At 40.8% G+C, this 22,995-nt stretch overlaps 1 protein-coding gene and 1 long non-coding RNA gene across 6 annotated transcripts in view; one reads left to right on the forward strand and one right to left on the reverse strand.

The window, feature by feature from the left end:
• The window catches only part of NPNT (nephronectin), a 47,544-nt gene extending 34,414 nt beyond the window's left edge, over positions 1 to 13,130 (forward strand). For 2 of the 5 annotated variants that reach the window (XM_039710723.1, XM_039710727.1), the window contains 4 exons: positions 5,767 to 5,862; positions 6,246 to 6,344; positions 9,623 to 9,879; positions 11,263 to 13,122. In XM_039710723.1, coding sequence (XP_039566657.1) covers positions 5,767 to 5,862; positions 6,246 to 6,344; positions 9,623 to 9,879; positions 11,263 to 11,358 — 548 coding nt within the window. In that variant the 3' untranslated portion in view covers positions 11,359 to 13,122. Of the gene's footprint in view, positions 1 to 5,766; positions 5,863 to 6,245; positions 6,345 to 9,622; positions 9,880 to 11,262 lie in introns of all 5 variants that reach the window. The other 3 variants (XM_039710726.1, XM_039710725.1, XM_039710728.1) reach the window with 3 other exon arrangements.
• Positions 13,131 to 13,288: 158 nt separating this feature from the next.
• Positions 13,289 to 22,625, reverse strand: LOC120502828. Its single transcript, XR_005627602.1, has 5 exons — positions 22,503 to 22,625; positions 16,475 to 16,700; positions 15,569 to 15,711; positions 14,932 to 15,041; positions 13,289 to 13,992 (listed from the first exon to the last, which is right to left on the reverse strand). It is a non-coding gene; the product is annotated as an uncharacterized LOC120502828 (long non-coding RNA).
• Positions 22,626 to 22,995: the final 370 nt, after the last annotated feature.

Consider the following 22,995-nt stretch of genomic DNA (forward strand, 5'->3'; position numbering starts at 1 on the left):
CTTCAGCTTGCTTCTTAGCTGCTATGTGGATGTGCCAAGCCCTCCCCACCTCCCAAAACATTTGTGGATTTTTCACTTGCCTCTATATTTCTTCAGGAAAAAGGAGTTTTGAACTATTTCCTTCAGCTTCTTTAAAGCTGTTTCTCTTTTAGTCTCACCTACATCAGACATCTTTGTAATATTCCTGGGTTGTGGATATGAGCTAATTTTGTTTTGCTTATGCTGAGCTTCTTTAGGTTCATTTCCTCATATTAGCTGCTTCTCCAGATGAGACAGCAAAGAAGCCAGTTCTCAAAAATTAATTTGCACTTTGGTCCCCATGTGCCTGCCTGGAAAGAGAAGAAAAAGCCTCACTCTTTCTCCCTTTCTTTGTTTCTCACTAGAGAATACAGGCAGAAGTTAGTAGTCTTGTAACTCTTATTTTCTTGGAAAACAGAGGAGAAAATCGATCTTAGATCCACTCAGGCCATGAACTAGGATTTAACCTCAGTTTTTTAAATCTTCAAAAGAATTTGTGTCATCTTAGGTGTCTGCTTCCTCCTGTGTCTCCAAGGGCTGTTGTATTCCAAAGAGTCACAAAAAGTAGTGTTTTATCACACAGGGATGGGCAAAACCCAGCCTAGAGAGCACTGTACCCAGCAAGCCTTGGCAGCTCTGTGCTCCCAGCCATTAGCATCTGCTGAAGACCTCAAAGTTGTGTTTTTGCTGGGTTATCTTGGGATGCTGGGCCATTTCCCTTCCTTTTTCCCCCATGGGGCTCTGCAGCCTTAGCCAGACTTGCAGGAAGCAGCGCTGCTTTGCTCTGCCATTGAATAGGTGATAGTTCTGTCAGACAATCCATGGCATAGGGGACATTGCCTGCTGCACAGATGTCCTACACCAAATCCTGGTGCTCTAGGATTGCTCCACATCAGGAGAGGAAACATGCTTGGGGCAAATGAACTTTTTTTCTGCAAGCGTCTGTCAAATTCTGGTTTTTTGTTAGTTAACCTTTTCTTGGGGTACCCTTGGTGACTCCTTGCTCCCTATTTTCTCCCTTTGTTGTTATTTGATCTGCTGTTCCACACACTGAGTCAGCTTGACCTAGGATTTCACTTTAGAGCTCTCTTGAATGTGCTGCTCAACTTAAAATGAGCTGAGGATCAGAGAATTTTTTCTGTTCAGCAGTGACAAAGAGCACAAATGATAAAAATGCTGATAATGTTATTTAAATCCCTTTGCAATTTTTAAAAGGTATTGGGTTGTTGCTTTTCTTTAGATGCTTTATCCCATTTCTAAAAAAACCTGCAGTGACTTTGGGGAGCTGTTTTTTTAGAGAACAAAAAAATTGGTATTTTTTAACATGGAATTCCTACACTTGGCCTTTGAACCACTTAGTCAGATGCAGACAGTGGAATCTGGCACCAAGGATAATCTTCTCCTGATATGGATATGGGGGGAATGGCAATGAGAGAGGAATGCAGTGATAGCTTAATATTTAACTATTTCAGGACTGATACAAACTATGGTGAAGCACAGAGGAATCTTTTCTAGTTATAAGTCTAAGAAATAGAACAAACTTCTCAATAAGATTGTGAATTTCTGCTACCATTGGGATCTGGATGATAAGCACTAAAAGTGTAAACTTAAAGCATAACACTAGATATCAGCATAGCAATAAGAACCCCCCTTATCTGTATTAAAAGACAGTTCAGCAGTTTTCCTTCTTAGCTCTTAGTGGAGCTGAAAAGATTGGACTTAGGAAATGTTTGTCATAACAGCTATTAAAAATGTAAAGACTGGATTAAAACTGGGTTCTTTCTTTTCTCCCTTTCAGTGACTGCAAAGTCCTTAGTGCTGTAAGTGCAGTTTTGTGATCCTTGAAGCTGTTAAAACAAGGGAAATAATAAAAGAAAAGAATAGAGGGCTTGTTATTCCTTGATATCATTAGAGTAGCATTATTTTACAACAGTATTGGATTTGTCTTCACTGCCCTGGCACCTTTTAAAATGTATTTGTCGTTATATTTAAGCATTTGCCTTAGGTGCTTTGTTCCTGTTGGTACTCTGGAGTTCAGTGATGAAATCTAGGAGCCTTACAAGTCTCACCCTCAATCAGTCTTCCAGCAAGTTCAGTCCCCAGATCTGATATGCAAGCTTCTGTACACTCCTTGTTTCAGCTGCGTTTCCCTGAAACCCACCTGGCACTCTGCACCTCCCGAATGGATGTTCGTACAAAAGCAGACAGGTCACTCTGCAGAAAACCTTCTGCAAAGATAAATACCAAGATGTTTGATTTAGGTAAAATTTACTGAGCCTTGGAACTGCCTGAGAAATGCAAGATTGGACTGCGGAGTGGTGGCATGCTGAGACTGTTGTGTCTCCCCTCAAATGTAAATAGTGCTGGAGAGGGTGGCACAGTCCATCAAAGCACTTCCTAAAATAACTTTTACTGCAGAATTTGAATCTATAGAGTTTTAAGAAATATATCCTGGACATTGTGGATGTCTGAACAAAAGGGTGAAATGTACCTCTCTGTTGCCTCTTTTTTTTTTGCCCAGCATATATCAATATCTTCTCTGGAGGAAAACAGGACTTATTCTTGTTTTCTCAGTCTGACTGACCTCTGGACTACCCTTACTTCTAGCTGTTTTCTAGTAGTTGTGGGTGAGATCTCATCAGTTGCAGGATATTTTTTGCAAGTGGGATTTAACAGCTTTCAGTTGTAACTATTCAGTCAAAAAACTTTGTCCTTTTTTGTTGTTGTTTTTAGTGAATGGGAAGCTTAGTCATGATTACTGTGTGGGGTGGAATTGTACTTACAGTGCTAAATCAGTTTTTTCTGTAAGCCAGAGAACTTCATTATTAATAGTAATAACAGTTACTAATAACATGAAATTGCACTCTATGTCTTGGTTTTGTAACACCAAAACAGCAATTTTTTGTTCATTGCAAACAAGCTGATATATACACATGTACTTTCTTATACTCCCAATCTCAGCAAGTAGCAAATAAATAAAAAAGCTGTATTGATTTCCCAAAGGTTAAAAAAGCCCAAAACAAATTGCTCTTATTTAATATTTAATAATCACAGTTATTTAATATTTCCCCCCAGATTTGTGCATCTAAGAAGAAGTTAGCTCATGAACTTTGAGAGTATGGTAGTGTGGGTGTATTGGCTCACTCAGAGCTTATAAAATTCTCCAAGTAAAAGAAGCCAAGTTTCTATTTAACAAGCTTTATCAAACCATTGAAGTTAAGTGAAAAGCACACTGATACGCTATATAAAGTACACAGAAAGGGCTTGGAAAACTTGCAGAAAATAATTGTGCCAAATACTTTCTCCCACGATCACCACTGAACATATTGGTTGTCGTGGCAAAAAGAAGTTTGCGTGTGGGTCATATTTAGAGTCCTTCATCTCTTATGGTAACCCTTGTTTCAAATTGAGTGCACGTTCCTGTAATTAGAGCACTGAAGTGACTCTGTTAAAGCACGACAACACATTATTCTAGAAGTTAGTAAAAAAAGTGTTTGGAAAGGACTCTCGGGGAGTTTTTGGAAAAAAACATTTTTGCAGAGCTTTAATTATTGGCAGATATGTCAGCTTCAATTTGGAGAATTCTTGTATGTGTGCACAGATGCAACTCAGGTTTATAGAAAACATCAGTGCATTAGAAGTGGTACTTGAAGAAGTAAACTGAAGTAGTTTACAAGATAAGTTCCTAGTATTTTTTGCAGTATTTTCCATAAACAAGGACTGTGACAGACTGGGAAGAGGGTGTGCAGGACATGTACCTTAAAACTGTGACCTCTGAGTATCCTTCAAAGCTTTGGGCATGGCAGAGAGTTTCCTTCATGCTCTTTGCCACAGTGTTCATTTAGAACCTCTTTCTGTGCTCATTTAGAACATGTGGTCTGAGCCTTTGGTGCCTGCTGTGCTGTGCTCAGCAGTTCTGAAGCTGGCTTGTTCTCCACAGCATAGAAAGCAAACAGTGCCTTCTTCCCTTGGCACAGTTTGAGGTGAGGAAAAGCAAGGTGGTGCTCCCTGGGTGTGCAGCATAGATGTGTTTGTTCACCTGCCCCACCTGCAAAATTCAGGTTGAACAGTGGATTTACGTGCCTGAATATAATATTTGTGCATAGATGTTCTGCAAGGCAATTATTGGCCTAGGTCATGTGGACTGTGCACATTTGTAAGGTTTCTTTCATGTTAAAGCTCAAGGTTTTTAATCACGTAAGCAAAACAGCCCAGGTGAAATGAAGCAGCAAAAATGCTATTTACAGTCAAGGTATCTTTAAAAATTAACAGTCCTCTAATATCCAAGTCAGCCTTGAGTCTGAAGCTGTTTTGAGCATTAATATCCTAGACTGCAAATAGACATAATCAAAAATCTCCAAAGGACTAAAAAGAAAACAAAAATAAAGGGAGACTTAGTGATTCAAACAATGACTATTATATTTAAGAGTTAATTGGTTAACTACAGATTTTGTGCTTTTTAACTGTTTTTGTTGTATAAAATTTTTATTCAAGACCTTTAGCCTAGAATAGTACTTTAAAAATACATTAGAGTTTGCTTATTTTGTCCTAATTTCAACTTTTTTTTTCTTTTCTGTCTTCTGGCTTTAGAGGAGTTCTTGTAGCAGTGCTATTTTCATGTTGACCTAGTGCAAAAGAAGTTCCTTCTTAACTTTGGATTTGATTTCTGAAAACAAGAGTCCTTTCAGTTATCTTAATTCTTCTTGTTCTCACTTGTTCTATAGAGACACTAATAGTTATTTTAGCACTGCAAATGGAAAACATGCCAAGTTTTTAATAGATAAGACGCTTACAAATACCTTAGGTGTCAGAGGTGCCTATAAAATCTGAGGACATGACTGAAACACATTACTACTGTTATGAATTATGCATTAGACCTGCCTCTAAAAGAGGAATTTTCCAAGACAGCTCTGTTCAGTGCAATCTGTTTATCTCTAGCTGACAGCTGTCCATCACTCAAGAAATCTGCTTGAAACTTACACAAACTGGCACAGCATCTTCAGAAACACGTGGGAGTCTTTGTAGCCACCTGACTTTGGCAGCCCTCACTCCCACAAAGAGCTCATAAATTTCAGTTGTCCTGGATGCTGCATGTGTAATAACCTCTGGGCCTCTTAATCACCAAGAGCTGTTCCTTCTCCTCCAGCTGGGAACAGCAGCTGAAGCACAGGCTGTGCTGGAAAGCAGAAAGTATAATTACAGTTGAATTCCAGCTTCCACTAGAGCTCCTCCTTCTCAACTCCCAGTACAACCCTGATAATTGTTTTGGGAGCTCTAATCCTTTGCAGATTGATGGATGTACCTTCAGCTGTATTTCAGAGGTTAAGTGCTCGTGGGGCCTCTTGCAAGTACTGCTGCCTCCTGTCGAGGTTCTCCTGGAAATGTCTGTAGAAGGGTTGTGTGAGCACTTTCATGTGGCTTTATTTTATTGAGAAACCACTGTCTCTGAAAATGCATTTGGAGAGGAATAGTGTGCTTCAAGGTTAAAGCCTTCCCCCCTGGTTGAAAAGGAGCTTTCATTCAAAGGGCCCTTAGGAGATTTGGAATCACCTTTTACAGTGCTTAGGTAAATGTTACAACACAAATCATAAATCATGTAGGCATAAAGTTTATGAGTCTTTGTGTTGAATATAATTAAATGTATTGCAATCTCCAGGAAAAGCACAATGCCCAGAGCTGCTCTGCTGGTTTTTGTTAGAGATAAATTAGTGACCTAATTCCTTATCTCATTCATTTTTTTTCTCACAGTTCCACGCCAGCCTGGAGTGAGCAATAATCTGTTTGAAATACTTGAAATTGAGCGAGGGATTACAGCTGATGAATTTGAAGCAAATGATGACCCAGGTAAAGACCATATCTCCTATTCAGGACCTAGGGTTTATGGTTTTTTGAAATTTCTTGGTGGTTTATAAATTTTTTAGGACTCCAACATCTTATGCTCCTCTTTTAAACTATGCTTTATAAACCATGTAAAACCAACCCTTTGCCTATATGAACCTTATACTTTTATTTCCTAAAAATTCAGCACAAAAATAGCATGAATTGTTAATAATACAAGGGTCCTTTTTATTGTTCTAGTATTTTTGCACATTCTTTTCCTAGGGCTCCTTCTTCTACATTTAATTTTTGTACTTACTTGCTAGTGTCAGCCACATGGGAAATTAAAAACCAAAACAATCAGAATAATTTCTGGGGTTTTTTTGTGACCTCCTGCTCTGTTCTGCCAGGTGTGCTGGTCCACAGCTGTGATTTTGACAGTGGACTGTGTGGATGGATGAAGGACAAAGATGATGACTTGCACTGGGAACCAGTGAGAGATGTATCAGGTAAGTGATCTGTGTACAATCACATCCTGCTCCCTTTAGTTCTGGGGTATATTTCACACCGATGCCTCTTCTGTGTATAAAAAGCAAAATTTAGGATTCCAAATGTGAAAGAGCAATTGAAAATTTATACTTTTATCATAGAATGAAGTCATCTTTAAAATAGGAATGTCTCTGAAGGAGTAGTAAATGTAGTCAGCAAATGTTTGTCTTAAAGGAATCTGAAAAAAATGTGGACAAGAGAACAACTTTTATTTACGGTGAAACAAAGGTTGTTTTTCAAACTACCACGTAAATATAATTATTTCCCTATCACTAGCAAAATTATAGAAGGTACTTTAAATAGTCTTTGTTTTGCTGCCAGATATAATGTTCTAGTTTAACCTCCCAGATTGCTGTAGCTTGGAGTAGAATTTGATAAAATCAACCTGTATGTAGGAAAAATGTTAAGTAACTGGAAGGCAGACAAATACTGAAACACAGAGGCTTCTGAAAAAGGGATATTTGGGATGATAGAAAGTGACATTACCCCAGACATTAGAGGGGGAGTGTGTAGGAGGACAGGAGACTGGCATCAGCGCTGGTGCTCAGCCACAGGAAGAGCCCTTCCCTGTCTCCCAGCTCTGCTGTCCCAGGAAGTGGATGTATTTTGTCCCCTGTTGATTTTGGTGTGGCACTGCGGGGTTGCTGCCCTTGCCTGCCTACCCTTCCCCCATCATTACAGGGATTAGACACACATCCCTGGCTCCCGTAATGATGGGATTACTCCATGCCCGGGGAGCACCTCTGAAGTGCACAAAGCTCACATGATGTAGGGCTGGCAGCAGCAGGAAACTCTGAGGCAGGACACTGCTGCAGGTTAAGATGAGGAAGGGGAAGGCACTGAGAGCCATTTTCCTCAGGCATCACCCTGTCAGAGCTGTCTGGCCACTGATGGGACAGTCATTTGCCACCGCAGCGGGTGACCTGGCACCTTTTCCAGGCTGTTGGGCTGGCTCAGTGGAAGTGCTGTCTTCACTGCCTGGGCAGGGGTCCCCCAAACAGGCTGCTCTGGTACTTCAGGAGCTCCTTGTGACACTTATAAAAAAACCAAAACGCATAATTCATACTTTTTTTGAAACAATGGATTTAAAAATCCATTTTTTCCAAAACGCATAATTCATACTTTTTTTGAAACAATGGATTTAAAAATCCATTTTTTCTAAGTCAGTCACTCAAAGCATATTCATTGCCTGTACTCAAAAATTGTTGTTGTTAATACATACTGAATTCCAGAACTGTGATTTTTAACTGACTCTTTTTTTGTCAGACTTTTTCTCTGCATTGATTTCCAGTAGTCAGAGACAAGCTCAGCTTTTATTTCCTGTGTATGTTCTGCTGCTGTTGACATAACCTGTTAAAACTAGTCCCTTGAAGTCACCCACCCACCCCCTCCAGTCTGGAATACCTTGTTGGAAGGATTTATTTTCACAGCTTGTTCCTGACTGCTTGCTTTCACCTTGCAAAGTTTGCTATGTGTTGGTTTATCAGAATCTGCATTTTGAAAGGTGCTGTGCTGAAGCATTATAAGCTTATCTTGCATGCAGAAAATGCTGATTTGAGGGGACCTTTTCCTGCAGGGGCTTGCCTACAGCTATGTTTGCTTTGTGCTTACCTAAATCTGTTTCCTATTGATTGGATTCAGCCACAGGAACTATCTGAAAACGATGCACTTAATAAGTCAGTACTTTCATAGTGGTATAATTGTATCTTCAGCAAACAGGTACAGTTATTTAAACTCTATTATGCTTGTTTTAGCAATTAGTGACCTTGCTGAAATAGCATTGCATTAAAAAAAAAAAGAAGAAAAAAGAAAAAATCCAACTCCCTGAGAAAATTCCCACCAAAAGACTTTAAGAGATCCTTGGACAAATGGATCCCACTTCATGGCTAAATGCTGATCTAGGGGCCCAGACAGCAGCATAATACTTTGCTTTGTTAAATCTCATTCAGACTAAAGGACTTTAAAAGTTATGTAGAAGTAGTAAATTGGAGACAAAGGTTGGCTTTCCTTTTAAGTGTGTGACAAGCCGTGGTACATTGTAATTAAATTTTACAGCCTTTCAAGGGAAAGCATTGTGACTTTCAAAGAGAAGCTTTCAAAAAATAATGCTCTGTTTGAGTAGTAGCAGGGACACTATAAAAAATATTTTTCTATCCTGTTTAACTGTGTATGTCAACAATATTACAAACCCCAATATTTCTAAATTTTTGGTTTTAAATAAGGAGCCTAAAAATGCCACTTTCTTAATGAATTTAAGGTAGACGAGGCATTTTTAGTTTAAAAAATATGTAAAATCTGATTGCATAAAGAAAAATATTCTTAGATTCAGTGTAAGATAAGATTTTTTTGAACCTTTTCCCTTTGGTAATTTTAGATTTTAAAGATTTCACCCGCCTTGCAAAAGTTTTAATGAAAAGTACAAACAACTCAGACAGGTCTGGCTTTTCTCCAAGATGTGAAATCTCATTTAGTTTAGTTCTGAGTGTCAGTGTGAAAGGTGCCTCTTTTCTTTCTAGGTTTAGTGGATACCTGAGATCCTTAGCTTCTCATGTTCTGAGTGTTTTCTGGAAGGCACCTTTACTTCATACATGATAAGAGACAATAACAGGGTTTTGAATTGAGTATGGATGTTCACTGACAACTTCCTGCTGTTAGAATTTGGGGTTAACAGCCATGTGGAAATCATTACTGCTTCTTGCTTTCTCTATCTAATCCAGATTAAGAGTTTAAATTACAGTTAAATAAAAGAGGCTATCAGGGTTGCAAATGGATGTGCTTTGAGATTTACCCTGTTAACACAGTTCCCAAACAAAAGGAAAGGGACAGAGCCATAGCTCAATTACATGATAGCATTTATTCTGGTCTCTGTTATCTATCCAACAGCAAAACATTGCAGCTTGAAAGGTGCATGAATTTGCACAGTGCTATAATGTTACTGTGGGTTTAAAGTCATTCAGTGACAAAGGGGTTGTCAGAAATGACAGAATACACGAGGTTTCAGTTTTGGAGAGGGAAGTAGTGTTTGCTTTGCTAAAAAGAAATTAGATGGGCAACACCCAGCCTGGTAGTAATGTATAGAGAAGAGCAGCACTGTCAGTCTTACTCTGTAGGAGGCAAATGTATTAGTTCTGGTTCTTTATGCCTCATTTTACACTTTCTGGACCTTGTTTTATCTTTATTTATTTTTAATAACTCTTGTCACCAAACAAACCCCAACTAACTGCTCTTTCCACTGCAGGGGGCCAGTACCTCACCATCTCCGATCCCAAAGGGAAAGAAGGAAGAGCAGCACATCTCATCCTGCCGTTGGGCCACGTGGCTCAGGCTGGAGATTTGTGCCTGTCCTTCAGGCATAAGGTGCCCGGGCTGCATTCGGGTGCCCTGCAGGTCTTTGTGAGGAGGAGTGGTGCTCATGGCCCAGCTGTCTGGGGGAGAAACGGTGGCCATGGCTGGAGACAAACACACCTCACCTTACCAGGGGCAGGCATCAAGAGTGTAAGTGCTGATGCTTGTGCTGCTGTTTGGGTTTTTGCACGAAAAAGCTGGGGATGCTTAAATGGTGCAGCGCTGCAGTGTTCATCTCATGAGCTCAGTTTCACTCTGTTTTACTGCTTTCATCTCTGCCACTGGAATCACAATACAGAGGAGAGTTATTATGCATTTTTAAAAATTAGTTTTATGCATACAAAAAAAGAAATCCCAGCTATAGAAATATACCTGTAGTATAGGCTGCTCTGTCATTTCCTGAGCTACCTGGTACAGCCCATTTTAAGGGAATCACCACCTAGGAAAGAACATACTCATGGACAGAGGCGTACTCTATAGAGAATTCAAAAAAATGCCTGTGTCAAGATTCCTTATGAGTAATGCTTTGAATAATACAGTACCATGAAATAGGAAGAATTATCCCCTTTGCTTTAGTAACTGGCTAAGCCAGGGCAAAGATACTGAAAAGTAGTAATTTTTGGTGATGCAGGGAGATCACATGTGCAATCACATATGGTTTTATGTCTTTAGCATGCCTGCAGCGGATCAGGCTGAGGAGGTGAATGACCTAACAATGCCCATAACACAAAATGGTTTAGTGCAACAAAAGAAGCTGCCTGAAGTGCCATGGAGAATCTTTTCATATCTGAAAAATTTAGAAACATTGTGTGATTAAACCAGTGTCAAAAGCTCAATGTTATTTTTCAACCTCTGAAGGTAGTTTTTATTTCAGATCTGAAAAAGTGGCTTGGGTATTTCAGGACCTGTTTTACTCTGACTTAAATATCTGGTGCTCTGAAAAGCTCACACATATAATGTTCATGATGGGAGCAGGCTATGAGACATACACAGTATCTAGCTCTAAAATGAATATGAAGGCTGTAATTACTGCAGATAATTTTCTAGAAAATTTACTTCAGCAACAATAGCAAAGACATCTGACTTTGTTAGCTGTGAGTGTTGGACTGAGAATGAGGACATTTGTAACAGGTGAACAATGTATCTGCTATATTCTTACCCTTTTTTCCCCCTAAATTTCTCACCTCTGGCAGTCCCCCTTTGCACTGTCCCTTGCCTCTCCTGACCCCCTGACAGTAGCTGCAGCATGGGCAGCCAGGGCTGCTGAACCACTGGGACACTTATCCAAAGATCAGATACTTACCTCTTAAGCAAGCAGGGAAGGCCTCTGCCAAAGAGAAATCAGGAAGAAATGTGGAAGTTTTCTTTTCTAGCTAATTAAAACCCAAAAGCAACTAAATGTTAGTGATTTTGGTGGGGCCTACTGGAAACCTGAGGAGAATTTGAATGAAGACTAGAATAATTCATCACACTTTTCTCTCTGTGTAATTTTTTTTTCATCCCCTGCTCAAATTGTTCTATTTCTCTTTCTAGGTTATTTTCAGAGGTGAGAAAGGGAAAGGAAGAACTGGGGATATTGGACTAGATGATGTGGTCTTGAGGAGAGGACGCTGCTCTGGAGAGCATTAGCCAAGACAGTGGACCAGCAGTCATCTCCTCTTGCCCTTCTCATGCAATTCCCACAAAACTTTGAAACAGAACTGCATGAAAAAGAAGAAAAAGTGGGAGAGCAGCAACTTCTTAGTTGTTTGCTAAGTGCAATCTCATGGAAATTTCACTTAAATACATGGAGAGCACCTCCCAGGATTGAGGAAATCCAATCTCAGGCTGGTTCTTTCTATTAATCCTTACCCCTAAATCATATATTGTATGTTATAACTTTGTTCCCTGTTAAGTCTGGTGAGTGCTCATGGAAAGAGCACTGGTGAAAAAGGGAGAATTACTTACCAATGGTAGCAAAAGAAACCTCCATCTCTAAGTTTGTGTTAACTGACAGCCATTGTCATCCCACAATGCTATCTTTCATTAATTAATTTGTGTGAGTCGCATTGGATTAATGAAAGTCTGGACCTGAGCTCTGGCTTACTGCCACTGACCATTGAAGAAAGGTTTTTCATATATGAAATAGCATTTATTTTGCTGTTGCATCTGTATTAACCAAAACCAGTTAGAGAGAGTAGGCATTGCATCCTGTAATATTGCTACTGCTGTGTTTTGTGTATATGTGTATGGTTAATATATTTATGTTTTTTAGTATTTACAGACTGTAGTTGCAGGGTAATTGGCAGCTGTACTCTGTTTTTGTACAAGACAGGAGTTCAGCATCTTCTTCAATACTGCTGGTCATGCCAAATTATCAAAGTCAGTTAATGGTGCTCATTGAAAACTGCTGGTGCAGTTTTTCATGTTGTAATGTCATGAAGGCAAAAGACCAAAGGCTCACCTGATGGAAACTGGCATCTGAAAATGCTCCACAAGTTTGCATCGAGCTCACAAGCAAGCCCTAAAGGGCTCTGAGCCCTGCAAGAAGCTCCTGGTTCAGCTGAAGCAGCCAGGAGAAGTTGAAGTTAGATCTTGTAAGGTTGAGCCCACTGACCCTGCCAGGAATGATCCCTTCCCACAGGTGGCACAAGGAACAAGGGCAGCTGTGTTAACACTGTACAAACCCTTCAGAAATGCCTCCAGTGCTCTTTGGCAAATGTCCATACTCTGCCCAAACTTCTGTATATAATAAGCATTTTATTCTTTAGAACAACTATTAGCTCTAGTGGGAACTGAGTATTTATCAAAACTTTGGACTAATTTTATAGTTATGTATCATGCATGTGCTGTGCAGTTTCCCAGGGAATTCTTCTGTTTGGTTTGAAATCTTTTAAGTGGGCATCATCATCACTGCTAGCCATTCTAAAATTGACAAAGTAATTGTAACATTTAAGAAAATGAGAAGAGATTGGTAAGATGTTGTTAGTGCAGCCTTAAGGATTCAAAAAATACATCTATAAGAAGTCGTCCTCAGTTCTTTTGAATACTTAATTCAGTGTAAAATAAATGTCAGCTGCATGGCATGTTCAGTCTTGTACCAAGTTCACAGACACAAATTTGAGGTCATATTCCAAATCCCTGTTCCTGACAAACTACAAGTCTGAAAATATTTTTTCCCATTCATCCCCTAGGACAAAACATGTTGTGTAGAGCAGAAATTCATGTGATCAAACAGAAAGTCTCCTGCAAAACTGTATCAGCAAGTATTTTCAAAAGGAAAAAAGAAATGTGTTTGTAAACATTAAATTTTAAACTATTTTGCTTTGAATATGATTATGATCTTTTTCTCTTATGTTATTTTGTGATATGTCAGAAATATCTGTGAATAGTTGAAATACCTTGTCCTTATTTTAAAGTAATCAGTAAAAGAGACTGTTACTTGCTACTAACTGGGAATCTTGTTTTCATTTCTAGATAGAAAGTTTCAATTTTCATTGCAGTGAAATGAAACAAAAGATGACAATCCCAGAGTGAAATAGCTCTTATTTACCAGTTTTAAAAATCAAAATACATTTCACAATAATATGAAGAGAGCACTATATTTATTATTCAGAAGGAAGAATGGCAATTTCAGTCTCACAGGTAATTTAAGAGCTTCTGCAATATTAGATGTCTGTTTTACAAGAAGGAGCAGCTACCATAATTCCTCACTCTTGATTCACCCAGCACAAACTGCTGTTAGATGCCAAGGAATACAGGATTAACACATTTTAGTCTGGTTTGTTGTATTACTACAGCTTTCTGAGATTAAGATTCCCTGGTTAAAATGGAAGCCCTGTCAGAGTTTTTTGCTGTTTTTACAAATGGTCCCTAGAACCCAGAATCTGGATTAATTGAGAAGGTAGCAATAAGTACTCAGGTGACAGGGGAGGATTCAGGTCTGTGTTTTATGGATGCGTTTCATTGCTACAATAAAACATGGACTTGTAAAGCCTTGTGACAGCTGCAGGACCAGACAGGAGTTCAGCAGTGGTTTTGAGTTCTGGGGGAGCTGCTGTGGCTGTAGGTCACTCACCTCCAAAGCTGGTGGTGCTGTGACTCTGTGTGCTGCCTTCTCTCCATGTTTGGGGTAGACAAGGTGAGGTCACTCAGAGGTTCTGTTGTGAGGATCCTTCTCCAGTTCTTGCTCTCCAGCAGCTCCCTCCAGCCATACATCTCAGCTAGGACTGCCCTTTCCATACAAGCCTCAAGAAAGGGATGAAAATATGGTCTGAGGTCCTCCTATGAAGTAGATTATAGTTTTGGATTTAGTAAACAGGTAACAGAAATTCCTGCTTAGATACTTAAGCAAGCAGTAGAAATTACACTAAATTAACACGAAAAAAAATTATCAAATTATTAACCTCTTGCCAGTTTATAACTGAATGTTCTTAAAAGATATGTTAACTCTTTTCCCCAAAGAGAATGAAAATAAGATTCTTTATAAATGACAGGTACTGGGACCAGCGGCAGCGTGCATTTATGAATTTGCTGACATCAAAATCAGCAGAATGGAAGGGACCAAGACAAGATTTTTTAGTTCTAGATTCCATTCTGTACAGATTCCATTCTCTCATCAGAGCCATGTCATTAAATCACCAGTGAGTGATTTAATGAAGCCAATTCATTCTGAATAAAAGCTTCCCTAGATTTCCTTCAAGTTACCTGAGACTTGGAGGTCAACATTGGTTTTACCATAGTTGGAGATTACAATAAGTGCCCTCATAAGACTCAGGCAGTCATAAGAAGATAACCCTAAACAGAGGAACATTTATGCCAGCAGCCTTCATCATCCTGCTCTGTTCTGCTGGAGAAAAGCTGCCACAGTAGCAGCTGCCTCCAACCCACGCACCACGGATCTCTCTATACACCCCATTAGAAGTTATTTCTTCTTACAAATGTAGCACAGTATTTATCAGAAAGATAGCTTGATCCAAAGTGTCTTGATTTTAGCAATGCATTTTTTGTAACACTCACCTTGAAAGCTGTTCAATCTGCCTTTATAAATTCACAACAAGAAACTAAAAGTGTTTAAAATTTTGATTGTGAAGGTTACACATACAGAGTTATTAATTAGTAAGAGAGGTCCAGTTAAATACTATGCAAATTTTTGCTTATATAGATCGATCTCTCAAACAGCAAATTATTGAAGTTTTTCTGGTGTTTAAAACACTTTCTTACCTGCTGTTTTATCCTGACATCCTGTAGTCACACAGCATTTTATGACTTCAGATTTTCCACATAAATTAAAAATGAAAAAAGTTTAACGTTGCATTGGTGTAAACCTGCAACTTTAGAAAGAAATGCAAAACATTTTAGTGGTGAGTTTCAGTAATGATTTGAAAGATCACTGCATTAACTTTCAAAGCTTGAGGAGATTCCTTTCTCAGACCCCACCTCCTGCATCAAGCAGACCTAGGGACACATGAGGAAATGCATTTGGAATGTCTGTAATGCTTCATTTGTTTAAAATGCCAACAGACCAAAGACCACCAGGGAGCATAAAGAAGTTTTCAACAATACAGACTGAACCACCTCTAGATTTCAGAAACCAGCCCCATCTAAATTTTCAGGATTGTAAGTCCAAAATGAATCAAATGACATTCTAGTAGCTCTGCTCTTACCAATTCTCATTGTGCACTTATGTGACCTCTTCCAAATCTGTATTCAGTTTTTGAGCAAGTAAGCCAAGATCCACCTGGCACACGGGATAAGGATGCTTCTCTCTGTGACACAGCCAAATCCTGCTTTCCTCTGACCATGAGTTACTACAGCACTTTCCCAGTCATTTTTTAAACTTAATACTTTGAATTTTTACCTTCTCTTCAGGCCAGGAATAGTCCTCTGTCACACTTTTCTCCCAGGTTTTAACTTGCTGTGCATTTCAGCAGCCCATGTTCTCGTTTCAGACTCATATATCCAATATACTCTTGATATATTCATTTTGAGTTTGCCAAACACCTGTAAAGACAAAGTATAGTGTGTACTCAGAGAATAATTTTGCTGCATTTGTGTCCAACACCAGTGCTAAAATTTGAGATTGACACTCTCAAGGAATTTCAGGAAGACACCATCACTGTTTTGATACCACAGTGCCCTAGCAGAAACAGGGGACCACATCACCTTTTCTCTTGCCTTTTGTGCTGCCCACATTTTAGGTAAAAAAAAATTATAGAAGTGGACTCAGCAGACTTTTTTCCTCTATCAGAATGGTTCAAGACAGAATTCCTTATGTACGAAGTAGGATTACTGTGGCACGCATACACTCCAGTACCAGCGTCTTTGAACTGCAAAGAACAGGAGAAAAGCCTTCCAAAGAAAATTGACTTTGATTCTCACACCCCTTATACTTGGGTTCAAGTATAGCACAAAGCAAGAGTGAACAGGAGAAAAGCCTTCCAAAGAAAATTGACTTTGATTCTCACACCCCTGGGTTCAAGTCTAGCACAAAGCAAGAGCTCCTCATTTGGGAGCTCATGCAATCCATGCCACCTCAGCTGGTGATGACACCACCAGAATCCTCAGCAAAAACCATCCTGACATCCAGCACAATATAAGTAGAGAGCTAAATGCAAATAAGAAGTGAGCAGTGCCCATTAACATTTTAAATTAGAAAAATAGGGCAAGAAATTTGATTAAGAGTATTCGGAGGGTTGTCCAAGAGAGACACTTTGATGTCCATCCCTGAAGTTCTGAGTTGGCTCAAAGAATGTTGGCATCTTACCTCAGTTTCCTGGATCAGTGGGAGGACCAAAGTTGTTGGAGCTCTTCAAAGTTTCCATGTTCCAATGCTGAGTGCTCCCTCTGAAATGTGCATGATTCTTGCTAATAGTCTAGGGGATACCTTTAGCCATCCATGAATACACAGGGTGTGAAGCCACTGGAATGCTCACTAGTAATGAAGTCCACAACTATATGTGCACATCAATTCACACAGGAACCAGGAACTCCTATTGCATAGTTAGAGAGTTCATTAAGCTGTGAGCAATTCAGTCACTCTCCTGCCATATGCCACTGGTTCTGTCCTGATTTTAAAGATATTACAGTTAGGTGAGCTCTATTACTGAAGGTTGTCTCTTTGAACTGAGTGATGTTTAATTACTTTCAAGGTATATCAGGCAGTTTTGTGGGGGGTGAGAAGACCGTGGCATTCTGGCAGCTCATCTGTGTATTAGCAAACAGCCCTGGCACACTCACTGTGAAATTCACTGTGAACTGCTCTGCCAGGTTTTTTGGAGTAATTTTCTTGCCAAATAAAGATATGTGATTGGCTTGAAGAAATACCACATTAATACAAAAAATAGGCAGAGAAAGGACATGGTGCCTCAAGGAATGCCTTCATCACCATGTGGCCTTTGATCAGATCACACTGGCAGTCAGAGAGCTAGGTGGGAATTGTAAGGATCCAGCTACAGCTTGGCCACAGAGCTCCAGCCCACAGCCTCTCACAAAGTTCTTCATAACACTGTTCTTTCACTCAGCCATCCCCTCCCAGGATACCACTTTGTCCAGAGAGTGTTCTTGGCATTGCAGCAAACACAGACGATGACTGTCCCTGTTCTTTCACTCAGCCATCCCCTCCCAGGATACCACTTTTTACAGAGTGTGCTTGGCACTGCAGCAAACACAGACGATGACTGTCCCCCTCTGTGGCTGCCTGGGACCAGGTGGGCCCTAATGTGTGGAACTCTCTTCATTTTCCTCTCAGGTTTTGTCAGAGATATCATCTAGGCTACTAAAAAAACACTGGGCAAATTCAAATTTTCATGTGCCCTAATGAAGGTAAGGAGCTTTTCCCTCACTGATATGGAAATTTGCTTCCTCCCTAAAGAGAGAGCCTCACCAGAGGAGACCCATTCCATACCAGCCTGTGCACTTGCTGCTCCAGCTGAAATCCCATGTTCTGCAAGTGAGTTCAAGTCTGCAGGTAACAAACCACACAAACTCCTCCAAATAAGAAAATACCCTGAGGATGCAGCAGACAGATTGGAACTGTGACACTTCAAGAAGGAGCTACGCTTTAAACTACAGGAGGCACAAATGGGGAATGCAAGAAATCCTGCAATTTGCACTCAGCAGTACACAACTGGACTCCATTTCTGGCCCTGAACTCAAAAAGACTTGTGAGTTTTCCAACAGCCAGTGTGCCTGGAGCAGCCTGGGAACACAGCATCTCCAAACCATGTGAGACTGCCAACAGCAACTACAAGGTAATCCTGCGGCATGCAAAATGTTATGTGAGGGGGATTTTCAAAACTTGCTATTAAAAATATCCTTGGAATGATGGCTCTGTCCTGACACTCAATACATACAACCCCTGCTTCATGTTTCAGTGGCAACAGCTCCCTTTGGGGAAGAGAAACCTCTTGCACTCATAAGGGAACTGCACAGAGCTGGCAGGCTTCTCCAGTGGTCTCAAGCCTTGCCCACCAGCCTTTCAATTGAGGGGGTCAGGCTGCTTGTGAGCTCCCTGAACACATTCAAGGGATGAGTAGAAATCTCCTCCGTGCAACTCTACACACCCTTTTTCCTTCTGCTGTAAGAAAGGTGAGTAAACTCACCCACATGACAGATAAGAGAAGTGAGAAAATGCTTATATGGAGCACTCAAAGTAGGTAAGTGCCATTCACTTGAACTCACAAATTCTCCCGCCACACTCTGTCCTCTTGACACTCAGCCACAGAGACTCAGGTCAGCCAGCCTAACTTGCAACAGTAGCTAGTTCAAAGCAGTAGCACAATTAAAGGTTTCTGTTATCCAGCATTATTGAAAGGGAGAAACTTTAACAGGTCTTTGACTTCCAGAAGCCTGGATCCTTTTCACTCATCCCTTTTTCACCACCAGAGTCAGGTGAGACATTAAAATGCTGCTCAAAGAAATGCATCTGACATTGTCTCCTGAAGGAACTGCTGAACAGGTAATCTCAGAGTCGAGAAACCCAAAACATATTACAAAGGAACTTGGGCAGCCATGAGACAAGCAAGTACATCAGACACTGATGAATTCACCATGGTCCCTGAGCTAGTTGTATGTGATTTATCTCAGCTTCTAGTTAATTTTTAACAGGCCCCTCTCCCTTGCCAAATTATTGGGAAACTCACTGCATGTTCTCCAGAAACTGACAGCAGTTCAAAGTGGATGCTGTAAATGGAGCTTTTACTCAAAGTAAGAAATATTGTTTAAAATCCTATTTCTCCTGTATCTGAAAATGAACAATCTCTTTTGCCCATGACAAAGAATTGAAATGCAACATCCCTCCCTTCCCTATCACATTCTACGGTGCACCAAGCTGGTTTTCTTCCTACCTAGATACAACATGGCATTCCTATCTCATGTGCAGACCACTGTAAGGGCTCCAGAGTAGATTCTTCAATTAAACAAAGCTACCAACATTTGAAGACTTTTAAACACTGCATTTGCACCAACACAAACCAGGACAGCGTGAGGACAAGACAAAAGGAAACCTCTTGCAGCCTCACATTTCAGAACACTACTACTTTGCTGCAGAGCTTCTGGTGTAGCCCACAGTAGCTATCAAAAGCTCTTCAACAGAGCAGCCAGCAATTGTGTAGACAATGCACTTGAACACTCAGCTGTAAAATGCCTCCTCAAGCTGCCTCCTCCAGTCCCAGTCTCTTGAACCCTTTGGGCTGGTGGAGAGGTTGTGCTGCTCGCTGCCAGCCCCCGCTGAGGCTCTGGCTCTCAGCAGGACCCAACCCTGCCATCTCTGTCCCAGCTTCAGTGGGCCTGGAGCCTCCAGGTGTGAGCAGATTCAAACCAAGTCTCTACAAACCAAAGTGGAAGAATTCCCATGTGCCTCTGAGCCCTCCCAGCTGGGCAGTCCATGAAGCACCTCCACCTTCATCCCATCAGCCTGTCCTGCCCCAGAGCCAGGGCAGCCCCAGGAGCTGGGGGTGCTGAGGGTACCCTGCAGTGCCAGCAGGTGAGTGGGCACTGCTGCTGCTTCCCACCACGACCAAGTGTTTGATCAAGCAGCCAGGGCTGTGAACTCGGAGCTGGAGTGTTTCTCATCTTGCCTGTGGTAAATGTGTGTGTGAGCTTGGAGCTGTATGTGCCCACCACAGAACATTGTGTGGGGGTACATCTCCCCACCTTCTGTATCTCACCCCCCCTACACTAACTTTTCCTCTTCCTCCTCCTCCTCACAAAGCCTTCAGAGTTTCTCCAAAAGCATTTTGCTCTCCAGTTTATTCCATCCCTCAACTTTTTTCTCTCCATCTTCCAGCTCTCTCTGCTGCTGTGGTCTCAAGCTGTTGATGAAAAACAGGCTATCAAAGCCCTTCTCCTCAGCTGCGTACTTTCAAGTTTAGGCCTCCCCATCTACAAGAAACATTCAAGTTAGGTATCAAGCACTGCACCTGGCAGCATTTTCCAGATCCTGCCCAAACAATAATAAAGTTTCTTTGCCTCAGGACTTGCTGAACCCAAACACTGTTTTCTCTGGCACGAGAGGCCAATTTACTTCTTGAGATAAATATTAAGCAAACAGGATTTTTTTGACTTTAGGAAAAAAGAAGCTAGAACATTTTCCTGCAGCCACAGTCACACCCCTTGTGCCTGTAATGCTGAGCTATTTTTAAAATTAATTCCTGTGGTATTTTCCTAATAGCCGTAAAGCAGCAGGGCATTCTCTAAAACACACTTGGCTATTATTACCCCTTCTGTGCCTTCTGACTATGACCTTCCAAATTGAGATAGATTAGCCAGCTGTCAAAAGAAAAAAAAATTATTCCCTTTGCAGCCTTTCCTCTATTGCTTATTTTCCGCAGGCAGCAGCTCAGATCTGGCAGGAAACCAACTTAGTTCTTGCCCTAAGACTCCATCACATTTTCAAAAAGTCCATGTCCTGAATGTTGCAACTTGGGCTTTCTGCGTACTAAAAAAAGAAAATAAAAACTTGTATCTTTTGCCAGTGTTTCAACAAAAAAAACCAGTGAACCAAACCCAAGAGAAGAACTGTAGCCCATCCAGGTAATAACACTCTCAATACCCTAAAAAAGTAAGATTATTTTAAATTGACTAAGGGCTACCAATATCAGCCATTTAGCAATCATGTCAACAATCATACTGTTTTCTTCATCCAGGAGATGACAGGTAAAATGAGTTTGTGACCTAGCTAGTAATTTTTAAAAAAGCACAGAATCCTCAGCAAATGATGATACAAACCCATATCAGCATGAGGAGCTCTCATTAAAATAGCAGGCAGAGACACAGAGCACTTAGCTGTTCTCTCTCCTCTGTATTTGTTCTCTAGTATAAAATGCAGAACATTTTTTCTAAGTCTATGTAAATATAAACAAAGATTAAAATTAGGACAAATATCTCTTTTTCCTGATTTCATCGTCTGAACCCTCAATTAAACTCCTCAGTAAGCATCCATTTTCTATTCATACCCACAATTTATTTCTGCCTGCCCATGGTCCATGCTGGGGGAGAGCACTCCCAAGCAATCAACCTTTCAGTCCCAGCTCCTGACCCCATTTTTTTTTCCCATCCTTTTACATGTTCCAGCCTTCTGGCCACCTCCTAATGCTGAAATCAGCTTTTTGCTGCCTGAGGCAAGAGAAAAGGCAGCACAACATGCCCTTATGAAGAAGGGATTGCCTCTTGCCATGTTCTCTACCTGCCAGAGCAAGTCTGCAGCCATGTGTCACCCTTGCTGCTGCCCTCAGCAATGCTTGTGAGGCCACAAGACGTGGCAGGCTCTGGGGCAGCCCCTCATGGCTCTGGTTTGCATCTTGTCACACTCCCCTTACTACTGCCAGCACACCCTTAGACAAAAGCCTCTTTTTAATCAAAACCCAACTTACAGACACACAGTGACTCCCACAACCAGTAATGGCAGATCTTGAAATTCAGAATTTTTCCTTTGCACGTTAATGCTCTTTTCCCTCTACTCAGTGTCCCCACCTCTGTCCTAGGGAGGTGATGAGCACAAGACACTGTGAGATACCTGCAGGTCAGAGCTTCACCCGTCAGTACAGCCCACCCATGTCACCTCCCTCCTGGAGCTCACACTGCAGAGACAGCACAACTAAAGCTGGGTGTTGCTGCTGCTCTAGGAAAGCACAGTCACAGCAACTCAGCTGGCAGCAAATCAGTAACGAAGGTTTCAGTTCAAACCATGCTGTTTGGTCACCAGCTGATATTCTGGCCCATGAATTCCAGTATCATTAATTTAGTCAGAAATTATGTTAAATTCTCATGTATGTCAGAATCACAAAATTTACTTTGTTTCTTCCATGTCAAAGTTAAGGGGAAAAAAGGGTGGTGGGTTCCAGAGCTCCCTAAAGCCAAATGTTAATAATTACTGGATGAGAAAACAACAAGCAAAAGGTTATCAACAACTTCTACCTAGAAAACAACAAACAAAAGGTTATCAACAATTTTTACCCAATTTAAGAAGGCAAACAGGAAAAAATACTTCGATGAAAAAGAGCCAAATTCAATGGAAAAAAAAGTAATAATTTTTTCCTTCCAGTCACTATTTCTTGCAATAAATCCAGGATTTGTCTACATTTCTAGGCTCTTTATTTGTTCTCAATGACATTGGAAATTAAACAATAAAATAAAAACAACTTTCAACCTCCCCTGAAGAAGCTACAGTGAAGTGCAACAGCTAACAAATTGAACATGCCTCTAGCAGGCAGTCAATTCCAATACCACATATTTGTTTATATAGGGAGAACAAGGCATATATTTTATGAGTATATATACGAAAAAATATATACCTATTTATGCATCAGGTAACACATGTAAGAAGGGTCACTTGAGAAGTATTGCCAAGGCTGGTCAGTGCTGGAAAGAAGGACCTCCCAAACCTCTCCCTAGGAGTTTCTAGGGCAGCAGGCACTACCTAAGGAAAGACCTCCCTTAGTGCCAGGTTATCCCCATTTCACAGGTGCAAATCCTCAGCAGTTTGTCAGGCTCTGCTTGTTATAACAAAAGCTTTCAGTCTCCTGACATTTAAAAAGGGTTCAGTGAAACATAACATGAGCTAGTTAAAAACACCATGTGGAGTGCGTACACACACCCACCGTGCTCTAAGCCAAAAATCACAGAAAGCAAAGTTTGCATGGCCTTAACAGCACATCCTACCTATCCTCTCTCTCCTGCAGAGCTCCTCCAAAACAGTATCTGCCCTGTGCCTTGCCTGGTGTGCTTTGAAAGCCCCAGTGATCCCCTCTTCTGTGCCTGGTACCACGGGGCAGAGCTGGCACCTGC

This window comes from Passer montanus, unplaced genomic scaffold (genome assembly GCF_014805655.1).
Source record: "Passer montanus isolate IOZ18808 unplaced genomic scaffold, ASM1480565v1 scaffold23, whole genome shotgun sequence".
NCBI lineage: Eukaryota > Metazoa > Chordata > Aves > Passeriformes > Passeridae > Passer > Passer montanus.